The sequence below is a fragment of the Cynocephalus volans genome, chromosome X, assembly GCF_027409185.1.
Source record: "Cynocephalus volans isolate mCynVol1 chromosome X, mCynVol1.pri, whole genome shotgun sequence".
NCBI lineage: Eukaryota > Metazoa > Chordata > Mammalia > Dermoptera > Cynocephalidae > Cynocephalus > Cynocephalus volans.
In genome coordinates this window covers 117,888,854-117,903,613 of record NC_084478.1, presented here as the reverse complement: position 1 = coordinate 117,903,613, position 14,760 = coordinate 117,888,854, and the positions used below count along the sequence as shown (strand labels likewise).

The 14,760-nt window shown below is 47.6% G+C and overlaps 1 protein-coding gene across 1 annotated transcript in view; it reads right to left on the bottom strand.

Annotated features, from left to right (window-relative positions):
- Positions 1-1,709: 1,709 nt before the first annotated feature.
- The window catches only part of FRMPD3 (FERM and PDZ domain containing 3), a 61,910-nt gene continuing 48,859 nt past the window's right edge, over positions 1,710-14,760 (bottom strand). The window contains exons 15-16 of the mRNA XM_063084437.1: positions 6,378-7,199; positions 1,710-4,684 (exon numbers count right to left, since the gene is read on the bottom strand). Of these exons, the coding sequence (XP_062940507.1) occupies positions 1,710-4,684; positions 6,378-7,199 (3,797 nt within the window). The remainder of the gene's footprint in view (positions 4,685-6,377; positions 7,200-14,760) is intronic.

Sequence of the window (14,760 nt, the reverse complement as noted above, 5' to 3'; positions counted from 1 at the left end):
CTGAGTGGCCAAGGCGCAGGATCAAGAAGTTGGGGGGAGAGGAAGACCATGCCAGCACTTCAGCTGGCAGTGGTCATGGGGAAAATGGGTCCCCATTGGCTTCATCTCCAGCCCATTAAACAACTCGGTCCTGTGGGAGGAAAGGCAAGGAAGGGGGGGCTGGCTTCGGCAGAAGGAGCTCCCCTCCTCCTTGCTGGGAGGACTCACCACTCAGGGGGACTTTATTGCATTAGGGGTTACCAAGGACGGGCAGGGGGTAAGCACAGTGTACATCCTTATAAAACTCACATAAGAATGGGAGATTTCACATGGGCCTCTCACATAATGGTGAAAGAGAGGCAGACGCAGGGCACAAGGGGGTAGGATATGGGGATATGGAGAGGTGGACAAGAAGCAATCTATACAGAAAAAACATTGGCTTTCTTTGTTCCCTACAGTGGGGCAATTGGTAGGGACTCCGTGTCTTCACTCCCAGGAGATTGGGGAGGAGGGGCGGGTGGTGGTGGCGGCGGCGGCGGCGGCAGTGGCGGTGGCAGCAGCAGTGGTGGTGGCAGCAATAGGAGATGTGTGTCGAGGAGGATGCTAAACAGTGTGAATTCCCTTCCAGATGGCTCTGACAAGGGAAAGAGAGGTGCAGGACCGCACCGGGTAAGGCGCTCAGCTTCTTTTCTTAGAGAGACAAATCCACAGGGTCAATACACAGCCAAAAGCATATACTCAGAATTAACATATCACACTAGCTTCCAGAAGTTTATGATATAGTCATCAACACCCCCTTTCCCCTCCCCCCTGCCCCCCTCCCCCCACCCCCCACCCCAATCCATAGCTAAGTCAAACTCCTAAAGACAGTCTGTCTGGTTAGAGAGATGTTGAAAGAGGAGCCGCACGCCTACAGCAACAGCCCCTGTGCTGGGCTGGGCTGGGCGGGCTCCGGGGCCTGTGCTGGGTCTCCCCAGGGCAGACGTTTTCACCAGGTACCTTACCCAGAACGAGTGGGGTGATCCCAGATGCTTGCTCACTAGTGGACTGACTTGCCCTGCCCATCAGTGAGGGTCAGGGCACTTTGGGGATGGCTGGTGTGGAGCTACTGGACCTGGGGGTGAGGGCTCCCAAGGCTGCCAGCCTGTTGGGCCGGCCACAACAGCCTGGTGCGGCTGATGCCTGCAGACACTCCACCCAGGCACAGGCTCTCGGGGTGGCTCCTGCCGGGTGGGTGTGAGCCCAGGGTGGGCGGGCACATCTGGACAGAGTGCACTCTCCCCTTGGCTCAGTGCTGTGGCCTGCTGCTACTGCCACTCCTCCTTGTAGGGGAGCAGATGCTAGGAGGAACTTGAGGCCCGGGGTCTGCCTGCTTCGGGCCCCAGATCCCCTAGTGCCCAACACAGGGCAGGAAGTGAGCCTTGATGTCACCTCTCAGCCCTGGAGAAAAGATAAAATACAGCTCTGCGGTGGGCATAGTGACGAGGGGCCTTTGCCCTCACAGTGACACCCAGAGGCCAGAGAAGGGATGAGGACACCCAGGGCGGCAGCTAGGCCTGCAGCCCTTAAGAGAGAGCCTCAGTCAAGGGAGTTTTCACTCCCTGGGGACTGATGGGCTCTTGGACCCTGACTGGCCCAGCAGACACACACACTTACCACAAGATGCAAGAACCACAATGCTCAAACCTGGGGCTGTGATTGGGGAAGGGGGACGGGCCTGGGCAGATGCCTTACTTAATAAGGGTTTTTAAGGAGTGGGTGAATGTGCTCATAACAGTCGCTGAAGTTGGGGAGCCTGGTGGGTGCCCCGTGGCTGCCTCTGTAGCTGCTGCCGCCTGCTGCTGCTGGTTAAGATTCCGAGCTGTGGACTCCTCAGCTGCACGCAGCAGAAAGGTGTAGTTCCTCACCACCTCTTCCACCTTAGCCAGCAACTCTTGGCGCTGAGCCTCGGAACGCACGATGAACACCAGACGCACGAAGGTCTCAATGAGGCTGCTCAGCACCTGGAAGCTGCCCGTGATGGCTGCTAGCATGTGAGTCGGGCTCTTGTCCACGTTGGCAACACGGCGGCAGGAGGCCCGGAGCTCCTTGAACTTGAGAGCTAGCTCGAGCTTGTACTCAGAGATCTGAGAGACATAGGGCTTAGGGGCGCGGGCCTCAGGGCTAGCCACACACTGCCGCAGGACTGTCAGCAGCTCGTTGGTGTCCAGCCGGGCAGCCAGGAAGCCATCAGGGAGGACATAGGCATGGGCCCGCAGGGCATTGATCTTGGCCAGACTCCCCTCAAAGGTGGACACCCGAAGGTCAATCTCCTGGGTGCGGGAGGCCTCAGGACTGCTGCTGCTGCAGGTGGCGGCATCCAGCACCTGCAGGGTCCTGCTCACCACAGGAACCACCTGCTCATCCAACTTCATGCCAGGCAGAATCTTCATGGGGATGGAGTAAGAGAGCTCGTCCTTGCCATCACTGGCATCATCTGCCATGTCACACTTGCGGTAGTAGAAGCAGTAGCGGATGGAGCAGCACTTGCTGCTCTCGCTTTCCTCGTCCAGCTCGGCAGGCTTCCGGTACACCTCCTCTGGCAGTGAGAACACGGCCATCTGTCTGGGGACTTTGGTCTCAGGGGCAACCTGGACATATGAGGGGTCTCCCAGGGTTGGTGACTCCAGAGACTTGCTTTTGGGACCCAAGCCTAGGGGGAGGCCCGCCTCTACCTCCTTGGCCTCCCTGGGCAGCATGCCCAGGGGTGGGTGTGGGTAGACGTCTGAGGTCAGCGAGGCCCTGTCACCCTGGTCCAGCTCACTGATACTGTAGCGGCGCATCAGTTTCCTGTAGTTGGGAGCTCCCAGACACTCGCCCCCCGAGGCACATGTGGTCAGGCACGAAACACCACTCTCAGGGTCCGATCGGCACTCTCGGGATTCCAGGCTGGTGGAACGGATGCGCTGGACATTGATGGGGCTGCTGAGGCTCAAGCCTGGGCCAGCCTCTGGCTGCCTCTGGGTAGGGGGGACCCCGTCCCTCTCCCTCCCCCGGAGGCTGGGCACTGGCGTCTGGGCGGCCTGTGGCCGGCCCCCCCGGCAGATGCGCTTGCAGTCGCAGCTGCGCCTCTGCTCCCGGGACATGCCAGGCCCCTGCTGCACGGGGCTGCTTCGTAGCTGGCAGCTGCAGCGGCCAGGTGCTGGGGGTTGCAGGTACTCAGTGCCTGGCAGCTCCCCCTGGCTTGGTGGCTTTAGAAGTTCCTCGAGAAACTCCAGCTCATACTGCTTTACCTTTCGCAGCTGGGCTTGCCGTTCATCTGTCTCCTTCTTCTGGCGGGTTGGGAAGGTGGCAGAGAATAAATTGCGTAGCCGGAAAGGACCTCTAGATGACTTGGGCTTTGTGGGAACTTCTGAGGCTGAGTGGGTTCCATCCAGGGTGGTTTCAAGCTTCCTGGAGGGCATGGTGCTCACCTGCCGGCTAGTAGCCTGAGGCCTCAGTGGGCTCTGGCCCCGAGGTTGGCAGCTGGGGCTCTGGCCTCGGGGCTGGCAGCTGGGGCTGTGGCTTCGCGGCTGGCAGCTGGGGCTCTGCAGAGCCATGGGGTAGCCAGCCCGGGGGACCAGGCTGGTCTCCTCGAGCTTGCTGCTTTTGGGTGTGCTCTCCAGCTGCCCCTTCTCCCCCTGGCTAGATACAGTCGTCTGCTTGTGCAGGGTAGGCTTAGAACCCTCTGGCCCGCCCTTGCCAGCCACTTCCCCAGTAGCTTGCTTGCCCACTGACTCTCGACTTGCTCGCAATACGTAGCTTTTGGGAGGGAAACTTTGAACAGGCATCCTGTCCTCTTTTGGGGAGAGGTGCAGGCTGTCAGCTCGGCTGCCTGTGGGTGCTCTGGGGCTGGAAGAGACCTCTGGACCCAGCTGCTGTTGGGAATTCCGTGAGGCCTCTGGAGCACCAGGGCTTGTTTTAAACTTCAGATTCTTATTGGCACTACTGCTCACCATGCTAACTTCTGGCCTCCCCACACTGGCTTCCAGCCTTCTGTCTCCCCTGCTGGGGAGGTTCCCCAAGGCCCCCCCAGGTGTGGCTAGGCTCTTACTGTGAACCACCTGCTGGAGGGCAGCTGAGATGATGGCTGGGGTCACACTGCCCTTTGGGTCCAGGATAAGCTTGGGGCTCAACCTGACCTCCTTGGGCAGGTTCTCCCTCAGCTCAGAGACCTGCTCTTCACTGAGGGATGGTGTGGCTGCCCTCAGTGACATCTCTAGGCCTGCTCTAGTGTGGCCAGGCCCTTTATCCTCAGGAACTGGGGACAGCAGGCTCAAATTCTTATGCTCACTAAGCTGTGGGGACAGTGCAGGGTGTACTGCCAGGGAGTACATTCGCTCTCCCTGTGCCTGGGCCTCTGACGGGGGCAGCTTCCTCCGAGCAACAGGGGGGCCAGGACTCTGGCCTGTGACAGCTGGCTGGAGGGATGAGTTGGGATCCGGGCGCCCAAGAGAGTAAGGGGCCGTGAGAACGGCCTGGGCTGCACAGCTCTGGATCCGGAAGGGCAGGTCCTTGCGGGCAAGGAGGCTATCCTTGTTGAGGTGCTGGGCCAGGAAGTAGGTGGTGTTCTGGTGCTGCTTCATGGCTGACATCATCTCCGACATGTCCGTGAGCTCTGAAGAGTTGGTTTCATGGCCCGAGTCCAGCGATGATTCTGGAGTGATTGTGGCCAGCACAATCAGACCTGGGAGAACAGGGGTAGGGCTCGTTACACTTACTGAGGTCAAGCTGTTTTCCAACTATACATATAGAGCAAGTTCATGGATGCCAAGTTCAGCCAGAGATATTTCAAGCTGGGAAAAAGCAGTCAGGCTTGGGGGGAGTGCAGGGCTGAGAGCGGGAGGAGTGGAGGGGAGGGGACAAAGAGGCGCAAGCCATGAGAAGTGGTATGAAAGGCGGAAGTCCAAAAGAGAAACAAAAGAGGCGAAGAGAAGATCTGGGCAGTTTGATAGCAAATTAACATGCAAATCACATGCAAAGCAACATGCTAATCAACACTATTTTTAGATTCAACAGCTAGGAGATTTTTAATTGTCCTGAAGAGTGCTGGCAAAGAGTGGTCCCTCTCTATCCCTCCTCATCTGGCCAGGCCTGCCTCCAGTCCTTGCAGCTGAGGCCATTTAACTGAGCGTGTCCTCTCTCTGGTAGCCACACAGCCTCAATCCCGGGAGCAGCTATCACTTGGAGCTCCAAACTCTGAGCAAAGAGTAATGTTGGCCCCGGGGGCCAGACATGTGGGGGCTGTCCAATGCCAAGGGTGACCTCACCTACAGAAAAGGCAGACTACCTCTGACCCCAATCCCTTTGCCCTCTCTGTCCATACTTATCCCTGCCTCATGTGTTTTCATATATGCCTTACTCCTCCCTATTCCTTTTCTGTTGCTGTATCATTTACCTTTTCTTTTTTTTTTGACTGGTAGCAACCCTTAGCATGGTGTGGTCTGCACCATGCTGAGCCAGTGAGCTAACCAGCCATCCCTATATAGGATCCGAACCCGCGGCCTCGGTGCTCCCAGTGCCGCACTCTCCCGAGTGAGCGCCAGGCCAGCTCTGCCTCTTCTTTTTTTAAAGGTGTCTGTGTGTGGAGGTACTTATGTGTGACTATGGGTACATGTCTGACACGTATGACTATAAGATGGATGTACATGTGTCTATAACAGGGAAAAGCATGCATGTTGTATGGTTCTCCTACTAACTACTAATTAATGACAATAGCTAACACTTACTGAATCCTTACTTAGGCAGTACTTAAGTGCTTTGCACGAATGATCTCATTTATAGATATACACAACCCTATGTGATACAACTACTGTTATCAAACCCATTTAAGATGACAAACTGAGGCTCAAAGAGAGTGAGTGCTTTGCCAAAGGTCACACAGACAGTGAGTGAAGAAACTGGGATTCAGAGCCCTTGCTCTTAGGCAGGATAAAGACCTCAGCCTGAGCAGTGATGGCTCTTGGCTCCCCAGATTCCAGGTCACTAGGTGGTTAGTTGGTTGTTTTGTTTTTCTTCCAATCATGTGCATGCTGGACGTTCTTTGTCTGTCTTCTATATCTCTCACAACTTTTCTCTTTTCCTCCATTCTGGCCTGGCTCCGTAGCTTTCATATCCCCAATCCCTGGGATCCATCTGCAGGACATTTCCAAAGAGATGGAATGGTGAGAGTCAGAGCTCTAGGTAGAGCTGAGCAGCTGATACCTGCCATGGCACATTGCTCTCTGACCCTATCTGAGCTTCCTCTGGCCCATCCACTTCCCTGACACACCACGGTAACTTTGACATCTGTTTGGGAAGAAGCAATGTTACCTGCTGGCCCTTCCTGGCCAGGAGAAGGAAGGGGAGATAAGGGAGAGGAGGAACAGGCTATTTATTACCTGCAGTCTGTGGGGGTTGGGGATGTGGTCCATCCTCTGAAGCAGCCAGGGCTTCCAGAGCTTGCAGAGTGGACACCAGGGCATCATCTAGCTCCTGGGCATGATCTCGGACTGTCCGGGTCTGCACACTGTCAATCAGTGTCACTGGAATCTCATCGTACAGGAGCCCACGCAGGTGGCGTCCTTGCTCCTGGCTCTGGACGGCCCGGCGCTTGGGGTCATCCTCATCAGAGCTGTTGTCTCGGAAACCAGGGGGTGGAGCAGCGATGGCAGGCAACAGAGAAGTTGTCTCATCTTCCTCCTCCTCCTCCTCCTCGCTCCCAGGTGGTGGGAGGGACATCAAGTCTACCATATTGTCACGAGAGGAGCCAGGCCTCCCACTTTTGCGAGGTCCCAACTGCTCCTGGAGTTTGGCTTTGCAAGAGTCACAGTAGAAATTCAGGGCTTCAGCCCCAAGGGAATTGTCTAAGGTGTAGGAACGGGCCCTGCTGGCACAAGGCTCATGGTCTAGGCTGGCTGCATCAAAGTCATCGGGGACCACATCGTAACCTTGGCCAGAACTTTTGGACGTGGGGTCAGACTTGGTCCGAGGCCTGGTCTCCTCAAAGAAGATTAGGTTCTCATTGACATCCGTCCGGCTTTCCTGCTCCTTCCTTTGTTCCCGCATGTGGAGGTAGCAGAAGCTGACAAGCTCAGAGTCGGCAGGCGGGGGCGTGCAGCGGCTTGACTTCCTGGGGCTGGTGCCCACGCTGCCCACATAACTACTCTCCTTTTTCCCCAGGTGGCCCCCAGTGACAGGGCGGTGGGCGCTGTGCATGTAATCTAAACCCAGAAAGAGAAGCAACAGATGAGCCCCGGTGCTAAGGTCTGTGGCTGAGCTCCCTTGGCATCTCTGGCTCAGGTATCTGCAGCATAATTGAGTGGCAGGTACCAAGAGAAAGCATTATCTGGCTGCTAGAGATTAGGGGAGTGGCCAAGTCACTGCTGACACTGAAAGTAGAATGAGTAGAATCCAATAGCCTGAGCTGCTAATAGCCCCATCACCTCTGAAATAGGAAAATTCATAAGGTGAGGTGGGGGTGGGGGTGAACACCTTGGTATCTGGGCATAGCTGGACTCTTACATGTATACACCTGGTGTTAGAGTCAGCTGTAAACATACTTAAAGAGGGAGATTTGTTTTATGTCCCCCATGGAACTGTTCCTGCCCCTGTCCTCATCCCTTTCAAAGCATTTCCAACCACCAGTGCTCTGTTGCTCTTGTGTTATCTTGGATCTCTTCTAGCAGAAGGAAATAAATCTGACAAGTTACTAATGCTTTAGTGAGAAAGTGTTAAACAGGCTACATACAATGCCTAAGAGTTTGCATTTCGAAGAGGACTGTCCATGGAGGGTCCCTAAAAGAAAAACACTCTACTAGTAGAATTTAGGGCATCTGAAGATGTAAAGTGTATGGGAGATATGCTGGGGTGTGCATATCTGGTAGGAGGATGGGGGAATCATTCTTACAATTCTTAAAATCTCATTACTTTTATGTATTCATGCAGGGGGGCCAGCCCTGCCTGCTACACATACATTGGCAAAATGCTCTCATCAACAACTCTTAATGATGGTAAGTGTGTGCATCTGAGAATTATCCACAGCAAATGCTTTATCTCTGAATGGCTTCTCTCTCTCACTCTGTTTTGGGACCCCCTCCCCATGTTATTGATGAGAATATACTCAGACAATGCCAACTCACTCTATCAGCAGACAGACAAATGGCCTGACATTATGCAGAGTAACATCATCACAGCTAACATCATACTTGATTCATAACTGTATTTTTTATGTACTAGTAGTGAACAATCTGGAAATAAAATTAGAAAACAAGGGAATATGATGAATAAGTTTATCTCATTTAATCTTCATAACAACCCAGTGAGGTTAAGTATTATCATCATCCCCATTTTATAGAGGAAAAAACTGACCCAGATGGTCATGTGACTCACTCAAGATCACAAGGGTCATAAATCGTAATCTGGATTTGAGCCCAGCTCTGAGGTACTTCAAAATCCATGTTGTTGTTGGTTTTTTCCCCCCAGACATAGAAGCAATGGAAAATCCCATGTTTTTAACCATTATCTATAACTCATCATGGTGATCAACATGCTAGAGAACAAGACTTCAAAATTCTTTTCAAACTCCATCTTGACAGGGTCAATATGTCAATGTTGCCTTTCACTAGAGCTTATGGTTATGACAAAAGCACAGAACTGGCACCTAACAACAGAGCACCAAACTACATGAAGCAAAAAATGACTGAATTGAAGGGAGAAATACACGATTCAACAACAATAGTTGGAGACTTCAATACCTCACTTCCAATAATGGATAAAAAAAGGTAAGCAGAAGATCAACAAGGAAATAGAGGACCTAAACAATACTATAAACCAACTAGACATAACAGAAATCTATAGAACACTACATAATAGTAGCAGAATATACATTCTTCTTAAGTGCACATGAAATGTTACCTAGGACAGACCATACGTTAGGCCATAAAATAACCCTCAAAAATTTAAAAGGAATAAAATCATACAAAATATGCTTTCTGAGCACAATGAAATTAAATTAGGAGTTGATAACAGAAAGGAATTTGGGAAATTCACAAATATGTGTAAATTAAACAAAATATTCTTAAATAATCAATGGGTCAAAGAAGAAATCACAGAGGAATTAGAAAATACTTTGCGATGAATGAAAATGAAGATACAACAAACCAAAACTAATGGGATCTAGCTAAAAAGTAGTTTCTAGAGGGAAAATTTATAGCTGTAAATGCCTACACTAAAAATGAAGAAAGATTTCACATGAGTAACCTAACCTTCCACCTCAAGAAACCAGAAAAAGAACAGTGAACTAAATCCAAAGCAAGCAAAAGGAAAGAAACAGTAAAGTATAGAGGATTTCAAAAATTACAGAAAATCAATGAAACTAAAAGTTGGTTCTTTAAAAAAATCAATAAAATTGACAAATCTTTAAACAGACTAAACAAAACTGAGAGAAGACTCAATTTACTAAAATCAAGAATGAAAGAGGGCACCATCACTACTGACTCTACAGGTATGGAACCAGTTATAAGGGAATATGATGAATAAGTTTATGCCAACAAATTAGATGACCAAGATAACACTGACAAATTCTTAGAAATATACAACCTATCAAAACTGATTCAAGAAGATAGAATATCTGAATATGCAATAAAAGAAAAAGAAATTGAGTTAATAATTAAAAGTCCTACCCCCCCTGCAATCAAAAGCCCAGGCCCAGATGGCTTCACTGGTGAATTCTACCAAACACTTAAATTCTTCCAAAAAATAGAAGAGGAGAGAATATTTAACTCATTCTATGAGGTCAGTATTACCTTGATACCAAAACCAGACAAAGACATCACAAGAAAACTACAAACCAATAGCTCTAATGAGTATAGACACAAAGGTCCTCAACAAAATACCAGCAAACAGAATCCAGCAACTTATTAAAAGAATAATGTACCATGACCAAATGGGATTTATTACAGTAATGCAAGGTTGGTTTAACATCCAACAACCAATTAATGTAATACACCATGTTAATAAACTAGAGGACAAAAACTGCATGATCATCGTAATAGATGCAGAAAAACTTTTGATAAAATCCAGCACCCTTTCATGAAAAAACAGTCAACAAATTAGAAATAAAGGGGAACTTCCTCAACATGATGAAGGTTAACTATAAAAAACTCACAGCTAACATCATACTTGAATCATAACTGTATTTTTTAAGTACTAGTAGTGAACAATCTGAAAATAAAATTAGGAAACAATTCTATTTACAGTAGCATCAGTAATAAAATACATAGGTATAAATTTAACAAAAGAAGAGCAAGACTTGTACACTAAAAACTTTCCCTTTAAAATCAGAAAAAAGTCCAGGATGTCTGTTCTCACCATTTCTATTCAACACTGTACTGAAAGTTCTAGCCAGGGTAAATAGGAAATTAAATGAAATATAAGGCATCTAGATTGGAAAGGATGAAGTAAAACTATATCTGTTTTCAGATGACATGATCTTGTATACAGAAAATCCCAAAGCATTCGCAGATAAACTATTAGAGCTAATAAACAAGCACAGCAAGCTTCCAGTATACAAGTTCAATATACAAAAATAAACTATATGTTTATACCCTAGTAATGAACAATCTGAAAATAAAATTAGGAAATGAATCCATTTACAATAGCATCGAGAATAAAATACTTAGGTATAAATTTAATAAAAGAAGAGAAAGACTTGTACACTAACAACTATAAAACATTTGTGAAAGAAATTAAGATTTAAATCAATGGAAATATATTCTATGTTAATGGATAGAAAGATTTAATATTGTTAAGATGGCAATACTTCCCAAATAGATCTGCAGATTCAATACAGTCCCTATCAGAATCCCAGCTGACTTCGTAGAAAGTGACCAGTTAATTCAGAAATTCACATAGAATCACAAGGGACCCAGAATAACCAACAGTCTTGAAAAAGAACAAAGAGGATTCACACTTCCTGATTTCAAAACTTACTACAAAGGAATAGTAATTAAGACAGTATAGTATTGGCATAAGGACAGAAATATAGATTACTGCAATGGAATTGAGAGTCCAGAAATTCTCGCATTTATGGTCAAATAGCCCAATTTAAAAATGGACAAATTATTTGAATAGATATTTCACCCAAGAAGATATACAAATGGCTAAAAAGCACATGAAAAGACATTCAACATCATCATCATCAGGGAACTGCAAATAAAAACCACAATAAGATATCACTTCACACCCACTAGGCTGGATGTAACTAAAATGATGGGCAATAGACTGTTGGCAAGGATATGGTGAAGTTGTAACCCTCCAACATGTTGATGGGAATGTAAAATGGTGTGATCACTTTGGAAAAGTGTGCTAATTCCTCTAAAAGTTAAACATAAAACTACCATTTGATCAGCTATTGCACTCCAAGGTATATACCAAAGAGCAATTAAAATATGTTCCCACAAAAACCTGTACATGAATGTTTATAACATCATTATTTATAATAGCCAAAAGATAAAAATAACCCAAATGTGTATCAACGGATGAATGGATAAAGAAATGTGGTATATCCATACAATGGAATATTATCATCAGTAAAAAGGAATGAAGTACTGATACATACTACAACATGGATGAACCTTGAAAACATTATGCTGAGTAAAAAAAAGCAAGCCACAAATCATATATTATATGATTCCATTTATATGAAATGTTCAGAATAGGCAAAGCTATAGAGACAGAAAGTAGATCAATCACTGGTTACTTAGGGTGGGGATTGGGGGGAAAATGGGGAGTGACTGCTAATGGGTACAGAGTTTGTTTTAGGAGGGGCAAAAATGTTCTAAAATTAAATTGAGGTGATAATTGTACAACCTGTGAATATACTAAATATATTTTTTAAATCTTTGAGTTGTGCACTTGGAAATTATATCTAAATAAATCTGTTTATTTTTTAAAAAGCACAGAGCTGGGCACATGTTGAACTCTTCATCCTTATTAAAAGAGCAAAAAGGGCTGGCCAGTTACGCTCATTTGGTTAGAGCATGGTGCTGATAACATGGAGGTCCAGGGTTTGATCCCTGTACCAGCCAGCTAAAACTGTGTCCCCCCACCCCAAAAAGAGCAAAGCAAAAAAAAAAGTGCTCTGTACAGTGAAAGGACTTTATGTGTGGTTTATCTCACATAATCCTGTCAAATTCCTCATGAGGCAGATAGTAGTATTATCCTCATTTTGCAGATGAGGAAACCAAAACTCAGTTTATGAAACTTACTTATGATCACACAGCTAAGATATGGCACAGCAGGGACTGGAACCCAAGTCTCTCTGACTTCAGATCCCAAGCTCTTATGGTTCTCCATAGACATGTTGCCTCTCTAAATATAGATTCAATGTAATTACATGGAGTGGGTTCGGTTCAGGCCTTACTGTATCTAGGGAACTCTGGACCAGCTGGGGGAATAGTATTTAATGACCCTCCATCCAGGCCTCTGAGACTTAGGGGAGAAGTGCTCTAGGCGGGGCACTTAGCCAGGAGTACGAACTGTCAGTTCATGATGTCTATCCCAGGGCATTGTCCGCAGGCCCTAGGGATGCACCAGGTGCTAACTAACTATAGTTAAAGACAGCTGAGCAATAGGCTGCCATCAGAGGTGGCTCCCAGGGGTATGTCCAATAAGGTGGTGGTGACTCCTCTCAGGCAAGGGCTGGAGTTCTAACAGTGACTTCCCTCCCTGAAAGATGGAAACATCTCCCAACACTAGACTGTGAAGGCCAGGTGATGCCCAGCCCACCAGGTGGTACTGTTACTTCCAGATCAGAGGAGAAAATATGTCTGGAAAAGCCCAAATCTCCTCCAGGCAGAAGGTTAGAAATGCCAGTAAAGCCAGGTGTGCTGGCTGATGACTGGGACAGTATGCCTCCCAGATTGCAAATCTGTTGTAAATTGCTCATCTGCTTTTCCTGAGGCTTATGCCCTAGTGTATACCTCTGTATTCAGCTACTCAGAGGATTGACTTTAGAAAAAATGCTTGCAAAGAATAAGATGGTGATCCAACTGGAGTTATGGTAAATAATATATGCAGTTTATTTATATATACATATAAATATGTCAGGGTGACATTGACTCAACCAGCATTCTAGTACTTGGCTGTGCTATATCCTACAGTCCAGTGATCACCGGTCATAATGACGACCTAGAGGCCTTGCAAGAACATTTTCTTTCTGAATCATCAAAAAAAGTCTATTATGTTCACTCTAATTTTAGTATTCTGTGCATGTTGCTGGGTTTTAACTACATGAAAATTGGTAAGCCATGCATGGGATATATAGTAGCCATTAACCAGAACATTTAATTCACCAGGCCAAACTGTTTTCTAACCATGGTAGAAGATAGAGTGAGTTCCTCTAACTGAGGCCCCAACTGGGGTCTCCAAAGCCTTATTTTCCTGATTTCCCCCAGGATACAGGGAGCTCAGGGCTGCATGGAGATGGCAGCTCCCTTTGGATTTCCCACCACCTCAGTACAGACAGAGAATTGGCATTTGCCTGAGTCTTTCTCTAAACTCAGAGCCTCTCTGGGCACTCAAACCCGGTACTGCTCTGTTGTGTCTGTTGAATTTCCCCTATACAAATGCAAAGGTACTTACTGTATTGGCACTATCCCTCAAATCATGCTTCTGTGTTCTCCCACTAGATTGTAAGCTATGTCAGGGCAAGGACCATAAGGCCCACGTGTGTTCTTCACGGCTGTATCCCCAAGTGCCTGGTACTTAGTGAGTACTTGAGAAATATTTATTGAATAAGTCAGTGAAATGCAGTTGATCCTTGAGCAACATGGGGATTCAGGGCTCTGACTCCTCATGCAGCTGAAAATCCACGTATAACTTTTTCCCCGGTTGCATTACTTAAGTAGTTAAGTAATTTAAGCAGTTAAGTACTTAAGTAGGTGGCCCTGTTTATAAGCAGGTTCTGCACCCTGTGAATACTGTATTTTACATCCTCAGTTAAATCCACAGATGTGCAACCAATGGATAAGGAGGGATGACTGCATTTATTGAAAAAAAATCAGCATATAAGTGAACTCACGCAGTTCAAACCCATGTAGTTCAAGTGTCAACTGTACCTAACTCGGTGAAGCTACTGGTAAAGCCCAAGAGGGAATCCCTTCCCTGCTACTCCCCCATTCTCCTTTATTTCTGGGACTTAAAGGGAAGTGAGGTGATGCTTTCTCTTTCCCAGCTGCTGGTTTAGCAGCCTCCTCTAGGTCCAGTAGGCTGAGCACTGACTTGGGCCAGTTGGCAACCAGCAGCTGCTGTGGGACAAGTATATAGAGCTGGCCAGACCTCTTCCTCCTTTTCCAGACACCAGGCCCTGAATGGGTTCAGGCTTTGGCCCCTGAGGGAAAAGCCCAGATGAAGTTGGGAGGGTGCCTGCTTCCCAAAGAACTTTGCTAAAGAACAACAGTCAGTACTGGGGCTTCTGTTCTGGGGTGAAAGTGAGGGCTGATGGAGGAAACTGATCTCAACTTTGGACCTTGGTCCTAAAAGTCTACAAGATCAGGAACTGATAATCCCTTCACTGTAACCTGAGTTGAGGTCTCCTCAGCAGTGCCCTTCCTAGGGGCCATGAGGTAAGATGTGGAGCTTTGATGGTGTGGTGAGAGCTCAGTGAACCAAGGCAGGGCCATGAGGCTCAACTCAACCCACCCATCAAGAGCACTCGGTCATCAACCCCACATCTAATGGTCCAAAAGCCCAAGAAACTGGGCGCAAGCACTGAATCAAGCC